The sequence below is a fragment of the Thermobia domestica genome, chromosome 6 (assembly GCF_964235325.1).
Source record: "Thermobia domestica chromosome 6, izTheDome1.hap1.1, whole genome shotgun sequence".
NCBI classification, from domain to species: Eukaryota; Metazoa; Arthropoda; class Insecta; order Zygentoma; family Lepismatidae; genus Thermobia; species Thermobia domestica.
The window spans coordinates 44,530,759-44,549,941 of NC_137459.1; the positions used below are offsets into that span (position 1 = coordinate 44,530,759).

The following is a 19,183-nucleotide window of genomic DNA, read 5'->3' on the forward strand; positions in this document are numbered from 1 at the left end:
TTTCATATCACGTTCTCTGATGGTATTTGTTGAAACCAGTGCTTAAAGTGACATCAGATGAGGTGACGGTATGGGACAAATATGACCACTTTTAGCACTACTTTTGCCAGAACCAGTGGCGTATTTTATGGGGCCTCCGGGCTTAACTCCCCCCCCCCGAAATTTTATTTACTATATTAAAGTAAACGGCATATCTTGCAGAATGTTCACATTTCCAGGGCTAAAGTTAGCAGTCCCCCCGAAAAAAATCGTCAATACTCCACTGGCCAGAACCCTAAAGAACATCTCTACTTTTGATATTTTTACACCAGTTTTGATGTGAAAAATTACAGAAAGAGAGAAAGAGAGAGAGAGAGAGAGAGAGAGAGAGAGAGAAACAAATACGTAAATGTTTTATTCCTCGCATTCATCAGCCTAACAGAAATAAATATTAATATTCAATGAATATTATTTTCCGTTGTATCCCATTGTATTGCATTGTATTCCGTTCAATAAAATGGAAACTTTAAATATTGCTAATCATCATATTTTTCGGTAAATAATTACCAGCACATAATACAGATCCAGTGAACAGAAAAATGTGTAGCCGATTTACGATTTAAAAAAAGAAGAAGAAGAAGAAGAATTTTCTATCAGCTCAAAGTGTAAAATTCTCATACTTTCTACACAAGTGTGGACCTCTAAAAATATACAAAACACATTGTACATAGACCTACTTTAGAACCAAGGGCGTCATTTAGGGGGACAGGAGCAATCCCCCCCCCCCCCGAGTTTGAGATTTATATAGATTTTATCCATAGAATAGCAGTAAGTCAGTGAAAAACGCGAAATTTTTACTTATATCAAGGGATCTTGCTTCCCCCAAACAAAATCTGAAATGACGCTTCTGTTTAGAACACGATTAGAATATTAAACTATTTTTACTAACCTGGCTTCTATTACATACAAATGTCTGCTATCCGGAACATTAAATCATAGTATCCACCACAGCTTCTTATAAGGTCCATCTTCCTTCTTTTCTCGTTACTGACATCTTCTGTAGTCTGCACTGCGCCTTCCTTTTTGTAACCAAGACTTAACATACGGCTCAGGATTAAACGTGCGTACAGGGGGCCCGATTAATGACACAAACATTATACTTGAAACTGTACTAATTTGTAGCGAATTTCTAAGATCAGACATTATTATGTTCATTTTACTGAAACCACGTTCACAATCTGCACTGCTAATTGCTATGGTGTTAAGAGCGGTGAAGCACCTTTTTACAGTTTCAGTAACAACCCTCTTCCCTGTTGCTTTATATTGCACAAAGTCGCGAAGAACATCATGTGAATTTAATCCAAACCTAAAAGCAAGTTCCTTGATTTCTTTCTCATCTTGTCGAATGTCACCGGAGTCACTGAAAACAGATTCAATTTGATTTATTAGCTTGTGATTCGTATCGTTTTCATTAATGGTTCGCATTTTTAGGTTATCCACTATACACTATATGAACTGCATCTGTTGACAGATGGAAAATTAATGTGCTTGTTAAGTTTCACTCCTTTGAAAACCCCGGTTTCAACACTTTTGAATACTTCAGCTTCACTGTCGCCTGGCGTACATTTTAAACTCTCTATTCTATTTATATATAGCTTTATCATATCATAAGCCCTTTTTATGGTGCAGTCACGCATTTGCAATAATTCTGACAGACTTTTTATTCCTGCAGAATATCAAAGAGAAGTCCTAAAAGTTTAATAAAATTGTAGGAGCTTAGTTTATCTGCTAGTCCTTGGAACTGACTTCGCTCTTTACTGTTGCGGCAGCTGTTTTTAGATTCTGTAGAGCAATGTGTATATACTGCAGTGTATGAACTCCATACAGATTCTACACAGCGAAAAGAAGACGCCACCCATCTTACATCTATAATGCGACCTATCTTTTTAAGTTGACTTGCAACATCTACATCATGTGCACACTTTTCAAGTTCGTTCGAATTTTTTGGAGAGAGACTGTACAACTTGTACAGAGCGCTAACCAAAATACTAAAATGATTCACACCACCACCAATAGACTCCAGTGCATCATTTACAGCAAGTTCCAATCTATGATTAAGGCAATGCCACAACACGATTTTTGGAAATTGTTGTTGTAATCTTGATCCGACTCCAGATTTTTTCCCGCACATAACACTAGCACCATCGCTTGTGAAACCAACCAGGTAGTCCCCGAGATAATTATCATCAAAACCGTTCCTTCGAAGACAATCCATAAGAACGTTGTATATTGTATCTGATTTTTGATCCGGAAGTTCCAATAGTTCTAAAAAGAACGTATAAATATCATCACTACAGTTATTGTCTTTACTTTCAACTCCGCTATCCGGAATACGTGCACGTATATAAACATTTAACGCGCTTTTGTTACTTAATGTGGTTGATTCATCAACAATAATACCTATCATGGACTTAGCAGACTTAATTTTCTCAATAAGTCTACTTTTCATTTCAGCACTAATGTGGCTTACAATGTCCGCGCATACAACATTACTGTGTAAAATTCGCCCCATATCAAGACCGTTGGCAGCTTGAAGATCTATTAAATGGGAATGATCCAGAAACGGCCTGTCTTGTTTTGCAGTATAGTATGCTGTTCGAAAAACTCGACACGTTGTTTCAAAGCTACATTTGCTTTCATTGTCAAAAAGTTTTTCTAAGCTATGGTTTTCAGCTTCCAAGAGTATTTTTTCCGCAGTGCAGTGGGCAATACTTTTCTTATGTTCGAAAATTTTCTTCCGCAATGAATGTTGTTGCATTTCCGTTGTAGACCCGAAAGGTTTAACACTACCCGCAATCCACTGTTGTGACAGCGATACGCCAACACTTGAATACAATTTCAAGTCCTGAACTTTACGACAAGTTACACAGCCAAGAGTATTCGAGACAGTTAACCACGGATACTTTTCTTTAAACATGTTAACTTGGTTTTGGGTCCAACACAAAGGTGCACTATTGGATTTCAACAATTGGCCACTAGTATCACTTGAACTTGCGCCGGCAGATTTCTCCTGTAGACTTCCGGAGTCTTCCTGTGCAAGTCCTACACCAGAGTTACTTTTCTTCGCATTACCACTAGAAGCACTGAAATAAGATTCTATTGACCTCTGGGTACGCTTCATTTTTCTTAATTAGCACACCACACACAATCACAACAAGGAGCAAAGAACACACTTAGAAACGGCCTGAATTAGACATGCGTAGTTCACACCTGCCAAATGTCGAAAACAACTTGTGCGTAGGAGCTATAGTAAGCTGGGAACTACGCGAAGTAGAGCCTGTCAATCTCAGATGAACCCTCGGAAATATGCGAAGCATAGTTAGGTCCCACCCGCGCCACCCTCTGACGGAGGAAACCCTGCCTTTGATTAGGGAAAAGAAGTGAATGACCTCGACTTTGTTGCCAATTTGTCATCCAGTCGTTTGATCTTGACGAGTGAAGATCGTCAAATAAATCATTGTGGCAATGCTTCCGCATCAAACAATTGAAAGCTTTCGGTCGCAGCAACTTGCCAATCCTCTTTCGAGGGACGTACAGGAAAACACACATTGATAGCAGCACCACACCACCAGAAGGGGCACAACGTTGCCAATGTATGTAATTATACAAAATGTGTGCAATTTTGTCTTGTGTGTGCATTTAGTGCGTAATGCCACTCTGTATACATTTTGTGTGAAGTTTGGCACAATTCAAAATTTTGATCATTTATGATTTTTGCAAAGTTCCTTTCATTCAAATATTCATTATTTCCATTCTTTTTTAAAATTGCCTTCTAAAAACTAAGAGCGACAACGCCTGACTCCAGGGCGGTACAATAAAACCAATCTTGCTTCCTTGGTACCTCTTGTTTTTCAGAAGCGGGTGTCATGACCGTTAGCCCACATCCCCAAGCAAAGCCTCTTTGTTCAAGCAAAGCAATATGAATGAATGTTGGCCCTCGATGTTCGCCAAAACATGGGGCGGCGGGGGGTAAGATTTTTTTTTTTTTTTTTTTTTACCAATTGTCAAGAAAATGCCATTTTGTAAATAGATGAACGACACAGTGAACGAGGGATGGGAGGTCTTTTATTGAACGAAGGACAAAATTGAAAATGAAACGAAATCTTTGACAGCACAAACATATTTGTTGACTCAATACTAACGTCGTCCTTATTTCTATGTATATTTTTTCTACAATTTAAATAATTACAATTTAAAATAAGTTATTTTTACCGGTATGCCATACCGGCTGATTTTCTAACTTTCGGATGCATAACCGGCTCATACCGCCTCACTTTAAGCACTGGTTGAAACAATCTGGCAAACATAGAGCTACACAACATTTAGCACACTCCCAGCTTCTTTTCGTACCCTTTTACCTGTGGACACTTCGCCTTTATCTGCACCGGCAGTAAATATATTTCCCCCCAAGCTCTCCAAAATAGTTTTATAGATACGCCACTAACTATCTAGAGAAAATGCTGTAAACAGCCAGATGCACGAAACTCTACTATCAATGCCTGTAAATTCGAAACTGAGCTCCTTCGTGGCTAAGCGGTTAGCGTACGCGCCTTTGGCGTAGGAGTCCCGGGTTCAATTCCCGGCGGGAGCTCATGTGGTTCGGATTCCACGTAAATCAGTAGGTCCACGTCTCATATAGCCTCGCTGCTGAACGGGACGTTAAACTCAAAATCAATCAATCAATAAATTCGAAACTTTGGTCCGACAATTTATCTACGTGGTATGTCAAAATATCCGCGACTTCTATAAAATAACATTTCTAATTCAACCCCTCCAAATATTTTTCTAAGTACGCCACTGTCTATCCGTGTGGATAGCTCCATATTTGAACACACCATCGCTGTATATTGTGGGATATTACAAAGACAGTTTTTTCCCCATGACAAAACTTTATTGTTCCAATTATTGCCGAGTAAATAAAAAAGAACTTACCTTGCATATTATCATCGTCCACGTAATCCGGGTCATTGTCCAAGTCACCGATTTCAGATTCAGAACCCAAATCCATCTGATATAGTATATTTTGTATCTCTTATTCGCCCAAATCGTCCATTATGAATGAAAAGAAGCTACTAAACAGCAAGAGCAATCATTCACAGCTGCGTCGGTTGAAGCACAATTGACAAATTTGCGCGGAAACAGTCTCTCAAGTTCAACGATCCTCCCAAATTCTGGACTGGTCGCACTGCCATCTCGACTTTTTTACAAGTACTAGAGGCATCACAAAGTATAACTGAGAAGTCGAAACCCAGCTATGGACATGAATTTGCCATTCAAAGTAACGAAACCTTAGGCCCGCCCAGTAGGCGGGCTCCGTCCACTGAAGAAAAAATAGCCCGCCTATGTGGCGGGCTCTGTCTCGAATGTGTTAAACAATAATTGCCAACTAGGCATTTTAATTTGGGTGTCTTCCCACTTGCGACAGTCCTATTAGCGACAGGAACTCTTAACTGTCCTATGAGCGACCGATTCGATCTGTTAACTGCCCTATGAGTCATCGATTCGTTCATACTAAGATAATGGAAGAAGATAAGGTTCTCTCTTCTTTAACTTGTTTTATGCTAATGTGATTTAAAACCTAACAAAATGCACTATGAAAAATTTTGTTCTACCTGAATTTAATACGTGAGAATGCTCTCATTACATTAACAATATTTTATACGTTTTTCCTAATATTATATTTTTGAATTAATTTCTATGAATACATTGACTCTATCAAGGGGAAAAACTAACTAAATATTTAGAATAGCTCCGCTTTTGTCTATGATTCTAATATAATTAAAAATTTCATGTTAAAATGATACGGAGCATAAGTTTAGATTGAATATGTTTATGGCATAAGAAAGAAATCAGAAAGAGGTAGGAGCGCCCGAAGAAAATTTTCTAGGGAGGGGCATCTCCATGGTTGCTGTATCACGTCTGGTATATCTGGTATTTAATATACGTAGTTTGCTACATTACGTATACATTTTTGTGAGCCAGGGGGGCGACCCCTGCCTTCCCATCGGGCGCACATGGCAAAAGGTGTTCACCATTTGAGGATATAAAAAAATCTTTAAAAAAACACAGTGTATTCGAAGAAATTATCACACAAGTTACAAATCTCTCGCAGGGCTTAACAGTTCGTCTAGTTATAAGGGATTATTTCAGATTTCTACACGACAAGCTTTTATGTATAAATCAAAACAAGGGAGGAAGGCAAATTAAGCAATTAGTTTAAGTTTTAGTAGCTTACAATAGGGGGGGAAGGTAGTTTAAAAACTTTGTTTACCTTTTGGATTGTTTAGAGTGAACTGCATTGTAATTGGTGGGATTGGATGAGAATAACCAATCAGATGTAAGGGATCTCAAAAGCTATATTTTATCATTGACATTTTTTTTTAAATTTTATTCATAGAGTCTTTGGAAGTCTAAAAAGTAGATAGTTGGCAAAACTGCTACACGTTTAAGTTTTTCAAAATACAATATATTACAAAATAAAATATATTGCTGGTGAGTAATTAGATTTGAATCAAATTAAATACAGAAAACAGAGCTTTTGAAGAAAGAGGATATTACAACTGGATTTTCAATAATTACAGAGGAATATACTTTCATGGAAATATCCCTGTTGTCTCGTTAAGTTAGTTGATATGTTTTATGTCAAATCTAACTCAAAATTAAAATAAGTTTTATTTGCACTCACAATAGAGGAAATATATATATTTGACGAAAAGTATCACTGGCCCGTACATATTTCATAGGGTGCACCGACATTGCGCAAATTTTCCCACGCTTATCTGTTGACACAGATAAAGCCTTAATGAGCAGGCAACAAAATTGGAAATTGCGAAAAAAATCTTGTGCAACGTTGCCATCATTACCATAAGTATATCGACTAATAAAAACAGTCACCAAAATGCAAGTCGTTTTAACAAAAAAAAAAATACAAAGTAATGGATAACAATAGCATTTTCAGTCATCTATATTATATGTGTGCAATGGCGTCGTTAGAGAGGGTGACTGGGGAATGTGTCCCAGTCATTCATTTTCCGTATCATATCTAACTGTAAGATTAAAACTGTAAGAATATAGTTATTGAAAGCAAATAGTTTTGAAATACTGTAAGGAAAACAAACATATATAAAATAAACAATATATATAAATATTTCTAGAAGTTCTCTTGAAATATCGTGAACAGACGTTCGACCAATCAGAAATAAAGATTTGTCTATATCTTCCAGTTTTGGCCAATCAGAAACAAGCACTTGTATACATATTTCAGGTGTGTCTACCACATATCTTAATAACTATCCTTTCACCTTTCTATAAATGATACTTAGATTTGCATTTGCGTCTTAGTTGTTCTTAGGTGCTGTGAGAAACATTTGTTATATATTACCTAGGTATTATCGTATAAATTGTTACAAGAATGAGTGGTCAGTGTATTAGAGATAAATAGGGCCCCTTGGCAAGAAAGCTCGCCCCCTTGAGTGATGCAGCAACTTATATCTACGTGTACCTCCTACATGCAGTTAGAATTCTAAAGCAGCATGTCGAATGTTGTGTCTCGCCGCGGTTTTCAACGAACTTAAAGAGTTCTGGTTTGGCCAATGGCCACCAATTAATATTGCTACCAAAGTGTTTACCATCCTCTTAGGTATTGATTAAGACCAATATCGTCTCTCTATGAATTACCGTTCCCATGATATTGGCCAAAAATGGCCGATTTCCAGAGATTGATAGTTGTAAACAAATTACGGACCAAGACTATAAATATTTCTTGAATCTAGTGTTATAAATGTTTTAGTGTTTTATATAAATTGTCAATAATTGTGTGCATGAACTAAGGATCTTTTTATTTTATTAATTTTAGGTATCCACCTGTCATGTGGGCGTCTATACCATCCACGATGCGTCGGACGACAAATGGACCAGAAGCTTTTCACAGACATTATAATAGTCAATTTTACTTCCCTGCTCCTGATATTCATACGGTGATTTCTGCTTTGTTAGAGATCCAAACGGAAACTGCCATGAAAATAACGTCCATATTAAAAGGAATTTCAAAGGCCCAAAGACCAGCAGAAGTCAAAAGGAGCGAGTTTGTCATGAGGAAGTATGCTGAGTTCAGGAATTCGCAGAGAAACTATGAGAAGGCACGTATGACATTTTTAAAAGCTGTAGGATTTAAATTTCAAGCATTCAAACTGTAAAATGAAATTTTCTGTAAATAAGTATGTTGCTTTGTAAATATTAGAATGCAATAAAATATATCTCATAAAGGAATAGCTTTATACATTTCATTTCGATGCAAAATTTCACACAATTCCTTAAATCCTGTTGTTGGCAACGTCGCGGCGGAAATTTGCGCAATTTCAGCACTTTCTGCTCCTCGTTAATAAGACATAAATTACTTAGATTATCAACGATCTAATCTTTAGAAAAATTTGCGCAATGTCGTTGCACCGATTTCATACCAAGGTTGTTCGGGCGTTAATAACGCCAGAGGCAAACATATTTTACGAGATGGAATCATATTATCTTCCATCATCTCAATGGAAACGAATCGGTCGCTCATAGGACAGATAACAGTTCCTGTCGCTAATAGGACTGTCGCTTCTGGGACTAATTCTTTAATTTACCAACTTGTTCAGAAGTTGGTTAATTTGGGACAAAGCTCCACCTAGCCAAAAACCTAGACTAATTACATAAATCTTCAATTGTGCCAACTGCTAAGTCCGTAAAAGTATTGATAATTCACAACTGGGTAACTAAGAAAATGCCAACTCAATCCGAAGTCGGAGACTTTGGGAGAAAAGGCTCCCCCTTTCCCCCCTTAGCGAGGCCCCTGGTCGTATGCAATGTGGATCCTAGGCAGTGAGGATCGTACGTAGTTTGGATCCTACGCAGTGTGGATCCTACGCAGTTTGGATCCTACGCAGTTTCGGTCGTACGGAGTCCATTAATATAACCCTAATTGATAGCTGCATAGGTTAAACAAATTAGCGACAATTAAAAAAAATATATATGTTTTCGAGCGCATGATTAAAACTTAAATTATTTCAGGGCAACGGCGTAGGATCCAAACTGCGTAGGATCCAAACAGGTTTTGAGTTGAATTTTTTGTTCCTACGCAGTTTGGGTCATACGCAATTTGGGTCCTATGTCGCATTCCCTGTATAAATCCGTTGAAACCTCGAATTCGATTTTTTTTTCACAATCTCCATACTTTCTTTTTTTTCTGTATTAGTCGTTCGAAACCAAACATGCGACTAAGTAATGGCGGGATTGAGGAGCGTTTTAAAGCTGTTGGTCAACATCCCATATACCCACGGTAAAATGTTTCTTCCAGTCATACTTTCGAAAGAGGCAAACTCCACCGGAGAAGACCCACTGCCTTCCTCCCAGACCTAAAAAAATAATTAAAAAAAATATAAAATTGCTGTTCGATGTCACTCTTATGCAAGGGAATATCTTCATCAAATAATGCTTCAATACAGCTCTCTTGCATTTTGATTTCGTTTCGCCCCGGCCCTCTTCCCCGTCACAGACACTTTTTTTCTGGTAGAAACCCTGCTTTTGATGAAAAGGGACGTTAAATTTCAACCAATCATTAATGAGCATATCACATTCCATACTAAACAGAAATGACAGATAGCAAGTACTAGATATTAATGCCATAGACTCTGCAGAGTACCTACAAGTATACTCCAAGATATCTCATAGTAGTAATATGAAATTAATGTAACGGTACTTGCAAAGAGACCAGACAGGACTTTGCTCAATAGTATGAAGCAACAGGTAATTCTCATACGTATACCAGTGGCACAAACTTAATTTAATACAAAATTGACAAGTGTAAACACCTAGCAGACGAAATATCGAAAATATAAAAATATCGGAAAGCTACTTACAGTTAAGACCCATCATTATCCTAGTTACAGCCATTGCCCCTAAAAGAACTATGATACAGTTGGAACAGACAAACACAAAAATCTTCTAACAAACATACAAACATCTGCAATTCTAGACACTTATCGTATTATCAGGAAATTCTTCTGATAAGAACTTTTCCAATAATTTTCACTTTCTGGAAGCGGCAATCAGACTAGCTTAAAACCGGTTTATACTGATATATAAAAGTAGCGTAAAATAATAATAAAAACAAACTTATCCGGGTTTTATGAACCATTATCTAAAGTATTTGCTTAAAATATAAAATAGAAACTATTTCTTTTGTTTCTAAAAATTAAATGTTCACTTTATTTTGTGTACCTAACCATAAAAGCAAGAATAGTTCGTGTTTGCGTATACGTACAGCATTTTGTGGATGTAACTAAACAAAATGGTAACGACTTGCCTCTTAAGCGTGGCGGCAGAGATAAAACTATTTGCTAAACTTGTGATTTTAGCTAGCTTCGTACGTCAAACTCGACGCCTGTTTAACAAGCGCATTAACTTTGTCGAGTTTTCATCGTCGAATGTTCTGGAACCTGACCGCAAAAGCAGGAAATTGTTTGTCTAACAGCCTTAGCAGCCGTTCCCAATAAAGACAGTTAGTGAAGTATATAGTGGGATGTGTTAACATTACATTCTAAAACACGGAGGAACTTCTTCAAACCAAGCGTACTTTCCGAGACAACGGAAACAAAACCGAACACAGGTACAAAACTTGCTAATGAGGACTTGGATCACAAGAAGAGGAAACCAACTTGTTTTAATGATCCAACAAGATGAAATATGTAGATGAATTCGCACAGTCTCTGTAAAATAATAATAATAATAAAATGGAGCTTATTATACAGGGAGAACTAATGAACAGCATACTATGTTAATGCAAAAGATACTCCACTTGTCAACCACCATCCTCACGATACTTCTTCAAACGTACCATCGTGTGTGTGTGTGTTTTTTTTTTTTTTTTTTAATTATCTTCAAAGTTTGAAGATTCATAGCAGCCATTATAATAGTTATTTTTTTTAACCCTTTAGTTGGCAAGCATTGATAACATTACCATTAAAATATTTAGTTTGCTTTTATTGTTGAACCATGTTTTCTGATCATAAATTTGTAATTTTAAAAGTATTTTTGTACTTTGCTTACAAAATACAGGATGTTTATTTCAAAGCAACATTGCCCTAAAATAGGTCTTATGTGTAGCTACTGAGCAGCATTGATCTATTATGGTCAAGTATCATAAGAATACTCTCAGTAATTAGCAACAGTTTTGTTGAAATATTTTCCTACAGAGCAAAAAAAAAAAAAAAAACACACACACACAAATAAAAAACATTAAAAAATAACTTTCGCGGAACGTAGAACATAAAGCTTCTACAATACTAAATTTGACTGTTCCCTATTGACAAAAATTAGAAATATCTAAAGAAGCGACCCACAAATCATGTATATGCATATTTATGAAAGCAATAATACTAATTAAATGATCACTGAAGTTATAATTCGTGCGGATAACGCAATAGATTGCGATGTTGCTTGACAGCAACAGTGCCAAATAAAAGGTTAAACGATTATTTATTCACAACACTTCCTTAAACATTCCATCATGTTTCTTCAAATTATTTCAAAATGTGAGGATCCATAACAGATATTGTAGTAGTTACCATCCTTTCAAAATTACTCACTTTTAACAGTTCCTCAAGATGTTCCACCACATTTCTTTGAACACATGGAAACCCATAACACTCATTGCGGTGATTATCGACTCCCAGAGTTGAGTAATTCTCAAGTTCACTCAAATGTTCCTCCAAACTCTATTTAACATATGAGAACACAAACCAGCTATTTCACTGGGTTATATACACTGAGAAAAATCTTTTCTCCGGACAGCGGTATGTTGTACAAATATACGGAATCATCTTGTTTACTACAGAAATCAGTATGGAGCATACGTTATCCATATGCTACATAGGCACTGCCCTTAAGTGTTACATCATGCCGTTGCAGGATGTCTGACATCTAACAGTCTTCCGTATATCACATGCATATACTTATGTTACATTCCTCAGCTATATGTTATATACGTTCATTTGTATGTGAGATCCTGACCACTTATATCGTTTCATACGGAAAGTACGTATAGATGGAATACTTATACGGAAAGTATTATAGAACGTGCGTTTTCAGTTATACGTTTGTTGTACGTTAAGTCCGAAAACTGCAGGAATTACGCACGTAACCTGTCTTTTTTAAGTACGCCACCTACTTTTCTTTTCTCAGTGTACTCTTCTTGACATAATCCAGAAATCAAATTGTTCCATTATAGGCTATACCTTAGATTTTAAAAGTCATCGTTCAGTAGACTTTGTGATGTTAGATCAAGAAATCGTGGTATCCATTCTAGAGTCTTTTTCACCTACCCCAAAGCTTGAGAAATATATATCTCTAACTTGCGGAGCACCTGAGATATTCTACTTTGGAAATAAATGTGCAATCCTCTTAGGATACACATTTGATAAAACATCTAAATAACCTGCTGTCTTTTATATTTAATATAACTGTGTTCTTTATTGTTACCAAAGTATGCCAAGTCAACTGTGTAGATTTCTGTAATAAGGGACATAAATACAAACAATCGAACATTTTAGATGAACAAGTGGAACAAATTACCAGGTGCTGCGAATTGTTGATCGTATTACGTTTTCAGCACTACCTCGTACAACGGTCGCTCTCTTTCGCTGCAAAAATACAGATAGCATGGCTAATTTCTATTTTTCGAAAGCTAACCAATTAAGTTTTCTTTCTTCCTCTCTCTTTTTTTCCTAAAAAAAAAAAAAAAAAAAAAACTACAGACAATACGCAATTCTTGTAACCACAAGACTAACTTTTTTAATCATTTCTCAAACACGCTAAATCAATAAGCAACTATAATAATTTTATATTTCTTTTCAGGTTGGTTCTACGGCATTTTCTTCTCACCAAACGTTTGGTTTCACCGTTGTCTTTGCCTGTAGTAGGTTGCAGCGTCATCAAATCAGTCTGGTTTGCGCTGTTGCGAAGTAAAGATTGCTGGGTCGCTTTCTGTTTGCACCAAAGAAGAACAGCATTCTGGCATACCTTTTTTTTTTTTGCCTGAAGGTGTACCCGGAGCGGGAATTCATATATGACTTTCAGCAGAATACGGGAATAATCTTGATGACGTGGCAACCCATATGTAGATTAGTCATGGTTCTGCATATTACATCATACATAACAGGTTCTACTTTTACAAAATCTGTGCGAAATGAGTTCCGAAAAAGAAATCGATGAATAGCACAAGTTAAAACGTGTGAAAATCTGTCAGCACTTACTGGAGCGTTATGCTAAGGAAGGTGAAGCGTTGTTTAAGCGAATTATCACTGGAGATGAAACACGGATTCATCATGTAAATTATTCATTGTAGCTTTGGAAAATTCAAGATTACAAATAAAACTCCAATTGCCCAAATATATATACTACTTTGGCCAGTTGGAGTTTTATTAGTAATTACGGATTCATCACTTTAAACCAGAAAGCAAACGCCTGAGCATGGAACGGAAGCACCTAGGATCTCCGATTAAGAAGAATTTCAAGAGTCAACCTTCTACGGGGAAAATAATGTTAACAGTGTCTTGGGACTCTCAAGTGCCAATTCTGGAATATTACTTTGACAAAGTGTGTAGAACAAACAGTAAAAAGTATAGTGATATGCTGGTAAGCAATTTGAAATCCTCAATTTGTAATAAACGCAGAGGTCGATTGTCGAAAGACGTTCTTGTGTTGCATGATAATGCCCGTCCACACACCACCGCCCACACCGCTCAAACTCTTCCGACGCTGTGTGCCGAGATATTCAAGCATCCTGCATATACTCCCGATCTCGCCCCGTTGGATTGTCATCTCTTTGGTCCACTTAAATATATTCTCAGAGGCCGTCGCTTCAGCTCTGATCGACAGGTGAAGGAAGAGACGCTTTCGTGGCTTGCTGCGCAACCAAAATATTCTCTTTTACTCGCAGAGGACATCAAAAAGCTTATGCAGTGATGGACCATGTTCATTGAAAAGCAGGGTGACTACGTTGAAAAATTATATGAATAAAAACATTATATTCTTGTGGTAATCTAATAAAAATAAAATAATATTTTGTGTGTGTGTTTGTCTGTCTGTCAGTCTGTCTATGTGTACGTGTGGGGCCTGGGGAGCAGACGAGTGGACCAAGAGTTACCAAACTTTGGTCACGGATACCTTAGCTCAGACTAAGACAAAGCGATTTTTTTTTAATTCGAACCATGGGGTCTCAGTGGGCGGGGGGTGTTTACCGGGATATGTAAAAGTAGTAGAAAAAACTACATGAATGTCAAATTCATAGTTCTCGCGGTCGCTGAGAACAATACTGAAACTCCGATCGCATTAACTTCCAAATTCACTCCACTTGGCTGCGGGCCGGGGGTCACCGGGGACAGGGATACCGAGACATGTAAAAATTATCAAAAATGACCGATATTAGTGCCAAATCTATAGTTTTCGCGGTTGCTGAGATGAATGATGATACAACCACAGGCATTGACTTCCCTGTACCGATCCCATTGGTTGGGAACCAAAGGCGATATTTTTAAATTCGAACCAGGGGGTCCCAGGGGCGTTTACCGGGATATGTGAAAGTAGTAGAAAATGTCCGATATTTTTTCGTTGTTCAATTTGTTTACATAGATATTATATCTGACCCATGCGAAGAATGGGTATTTCAGCTAGTAAATAATAACTTACCCTCGTATAATTAATTAATCCTCTTACACAAAAACGTTTTTGTATATTAATGTAAGCAATAAATCGTCTTAAAGTGCATGTATTGCTTTGTTTCTATAAACAATATCGATTGGCGTTTGCTTTGGTTGAGAAATGAAAATACCAAGTAGAAGTATTGAAATTGAATTATCAACATTATGGCATTAAATGACATTAATTGTTGATTATGATACTTTAAAACGTAAAGTAGACCACCGATTACCAGTATCTGTAGAGACATACATCGAACATTACACAAGATTGGCAAAACGTACAAATGTCTTGAACAGGTCTCCCATGATCTCACAGAACAATCAAACCGATGATAAAAATTCGCAAACCTCTGTTTGTAAACCAAATCTTCAAACATTGATTTTCCAAATCTAAAGTGCCGTATAATAAGAAGTGGATTTAATGCACACAATCAAGTCAATTGGTAAAACGTGATGGGCCGTATGCAGAGTCATTTTGACGCGTGTTTAGTGCCATACTAAAGAGTTCGACTAACATAAGGTTATTGTAGTAGTCAGGCCTTTAGTATGACGTTAATCATACCTCAAAACAACTCTGCATAAGGCGGGATATATCTACCAGTGGCTAGTGGAAAACAGACATAATTTGGAGTTTATAGTGAGTGTTTAGTAGAATTTTGCGCACTTTGTCCACTTCGAAAAAGTCGCACATGGTTCAGATCTTAATCCTGACCTTTATTATTATTAGCTGCTGGAAGAAATGCGTGCCTCTTTGCGAGGGAAGTACTACGCTGTGATCAATAGATGAAGAGCTTTTCTACAACATAAGAACAATCGCCATCAAACCGTTAGAAAAAACAACAACTAAATCATTAAGGATCTGAAAATAAACTCGAATTGGGTTTCATCCGTCTTTTAGTCCAATTTTGCTCCTCTGAATCATTATATATACTGATATATGGTGTCTTTTTCACTGGGCAGCGAATTAATTTGTTGATCTCGATGCAGCATATTAGTGTTTGTTTTCTTTTATTTATTTTTTTTTATTTTTTTTTATTTTGTAAAAGTATATATAGAGAAAGACTACAAGAAATCGATCAACTGACAAGATGGGAGGAAACCATTGAACACGAAGAATTGCATTTAGGTTTGTAAGCTGCTTCTCTTATATTTGGACGGCTGTAATGAAGATATAATTGGAAAAACAGTTGAATTGAGTTGATTTTGAGTTTATTGTCCCTTTCAGCAGCGAGGCTTAATGAGGCGGCTACTGATTAACGTGGAATTCGAACTACATGAGCTCCTACCTGGAATCGAACCCGGGTCTCCCAACCCAAAGGCGCGTACTCTAACCGCTTAGCCACGGAGAAGCGCATAATTGTAAATCAGAAATGCTTTCGACATATATCAACGTATTCATCTCCATGGACATCTCTTATCTTGTCCGTGGGTTTTCTTCGGGAACTCCAGTTTCCTCCCACATTCTCATTATGCCCATTATTTCACCATTATTTACTTGTCATGTTGCTCAGCTGGTGAAAAAGGACCTTAAACTCTAGCGAAACAACACAATGTGTTCGTTATATCTATTTTTCTTAAAACGATTAACTCTTTTACGTCAATCTAAAATATTGGGTCGAGGCATAAGTTCGTGCGATTTTCTTTTGGCTTGGCAATAATGCGACGCGAACCGATTGTTTATCGTTGTTCCTTTGTTTTGCCGTAGATTGGAGTGTGTGTGTTGTGAAACACAGGTTTTCTTTATTATGAATGTATTATTGTATATCGTATCCAGAAGTAGCAGGACTGATTTTTTCCCGCCCGCGCGGAGCAATGTAGGGGTGAATGCAAGGCCGGATATTATGGAGGGGAGCCTTGGGAACAGGTATCGACCGGCGGCAGTCGCCTGCGTGCGTTAGTTGAGTGTGGACCACTGTGTTAGTGACCTCCTGTTGTAACGCCTCGTTGTCAGTTGCGATGGAGCGAAATTTGGAGCAGCGGTACGCCATCAAGTTTTGAGTCAAACTGAGAAAATCAGCGACCGAAACCAAGGACATGCTTACGCAGGCCTACAAGGAGGATAACATGAGCCGCACAATCACCCCGTATAAAGAAGGCCAGAATATTCGAAATCGAAAGTGAAATCGATGTTGATTCCATTTTTTTACCGTCGTGGCATTGTCCATAAGGAGTTTGTATCTCCTAGACAGAGTGTAAATGCAAGAGTTTACGTGGAAGTGCTCACACGGCTGCGAAATCGGATCACACGCGTGCGACCAGACCTGGTGGGGAAATGGAAGCTCCACTATGTCAACGCAGATATTTGGCGTTTCCACGTTGCCTCACTCCCTCCTACAGCCATGATGTGGCACAGCCGGACTTCTTCCTGTTCCCCCGTACCAAGAGGCAGCTCAAGGGACATCGTTTCGACTCGGTGGAAGCGGTCCAAGCGGCGATGACGAGGGCGCTAAACGTCATCCCGGAGGACGACTTCCAGAAGGCTTTCGCGACCTAGAAAGCTCGCTACCAGAAGTGTGTGAATGTCCAAGAGCCCTATTTTGAAGAGTATGAAGTCGATGCACCAAAATATTCTATATATATATATATATATATATATATATATATATATATATATATATATATATATATATAAAATCAGTTCTACTACTTCTGGATACGACCCTGTATTTCAGGCAAACTAATACAGAATGTCAAGTTGATAAATGTAATCATTTCTGTCACATTTTACTCTTCGAGTTTAGCCGATGATCCAGTGCAGCAGAAGCTGCGAGAACAATTTATGCAGTGTACGAGAATGAAGCAATTGCTGAAAAAACAGCAAAGAAAAGTTTCGCTTGACCAATGACTAACAGATTTCTTCCAGTCAAAACTAAAACAGTTCTACAAGCAAGGCATTGAACTGCTTGAACGTAAGCAGAAGGTCATAGATAGTGGAGGTGAATACATCACTGAGTTAACGTGAGTGACAGTAAAATGTATGCAATGCATTGTTACACTCGTAGAATATGTTAATTTTATGTCTATGTTGTATTTGTATTTGAATTAACAAAATAGCAGAATAAAATATAAGAACCGCGCGAACTTATGCATCGGCCCAATAATTGTCGAAATGTGCAATGTATTCCAGTATTTCAGACATTCAAACAATATTAAATTCTTGCTGGAGTATCTGTCGAAAAGCTACCAAATCCTGAAGTTCTTAAACATCTTCAAGGGACGATGCAACGATTTCAGTTGTTCTACAAGGGAATCGTTTTATAAAGGCATGTTATTAAAGTGAAACACGAAAGACTACAATGAAAGTCATAAGTATTCGTATACCGACTGTAAGCTATGATTAAATGCCTATAGCTCAGACTTCGTTGAAAATAGAATATTGAAACAAACGGCACTGCATTCTCCATTAATTTCTTTATTATACAAAACAAACGTTCAGTGAATGCGGAAACATAGGCAAACAATGGCAAAAGAAACCAAAATAAACGTGGTTTTGATGTTTCAAATTATTCGTGCACTGCAATTAAAGATAAAAACGTCCAGCTCTTCGAGCTGTCGTTCACATAGAACATCCTCTGGTAGTCTGCAAAGCTAAACACAATCACAGGTCAGCGAAACATTATTCAAGTTCAAAGAGTGATTCGAAACGGAAGGCATAATGGGTCGAATAGGTACAGAGACAACAAAAGCAGAAAGAAAAGAAAATACTTATAATGCTTCATAACGACTGCAAATCATTACGGGAGATATCAGATATTATCGGAAAACCACGTTTAACAGTACAGTCAATCATAGATCGATATTGTGGAACAAACACAGTCGAAAACATGAGCGAATTGAACGTTCATGGATGATCTTTAAATTTTGTGAGTGTATACTTATGAATGCAATTAAGAACCCAATAACGAGTGCTCCGCAGATGGTGGCAGAAGCAGCCAAATTAGGTATGTTACTTTCGGGAAGTACTGTGCGTCGTGCGTTCAATAAACAAGGTTATAATGGGCGTGTTGCTCAAAAGTTTTTTTTTGTGTGTGTGTTTGTTTGTTTGTTTGTTTCCGAGGTGAATAGGAAGAAGCAGCTCTGGTTTGCAAAAGCTTACGTAAACAAAGATGTGGCTTTCTGGGACAAAGTGATATTCTCAGAGGAGAGTAAATTTAATGTGTTTGGTTCCGACGGTAGACAAATGATGTGGCAGAAGACAAATACAGAGATGGAGTCGGAAAATCTGTGACAATCGTCAAGCATGAAGGTGGAGGAGTTCTGGTTTAGGAGTGCATGGGTGCTTCGGGACTAGGGAAGCTGACAATTGACGGTGGTATTATGAATCAACATATGTATCGTCCTCCAATATATATATATATATATATATATATATATATATATATATATATATATATATATATTCTGTAACT

General features: G+C 37.5%; 2 protein-coding genes across 2 annotated transcripts in view; both read right to left on the reverse strand.

The window, feature by feature from the left end:
- LOC145687967 (uncharacterized) overlaps nt 1-19,183 on the reverse strand; it is a 1,078,260-nt gene that overhangs the window by 957,622 nt on the left and 101,455 nt on the right. The window lies entirely within an intron of this gene.
- On the reverse strand, nt 1,700-3,160 carry LOC145687167 (E3 SUMO-protein ligase KIAA1586-like). The gene has a single exon (XM_081760629.1). It carries the CDS (start codon nt 3,158-3,160, stop codon nt 1,700-1,702), a length of 1,461 nt encoding a protein of 486 aa, XP_081616755.1.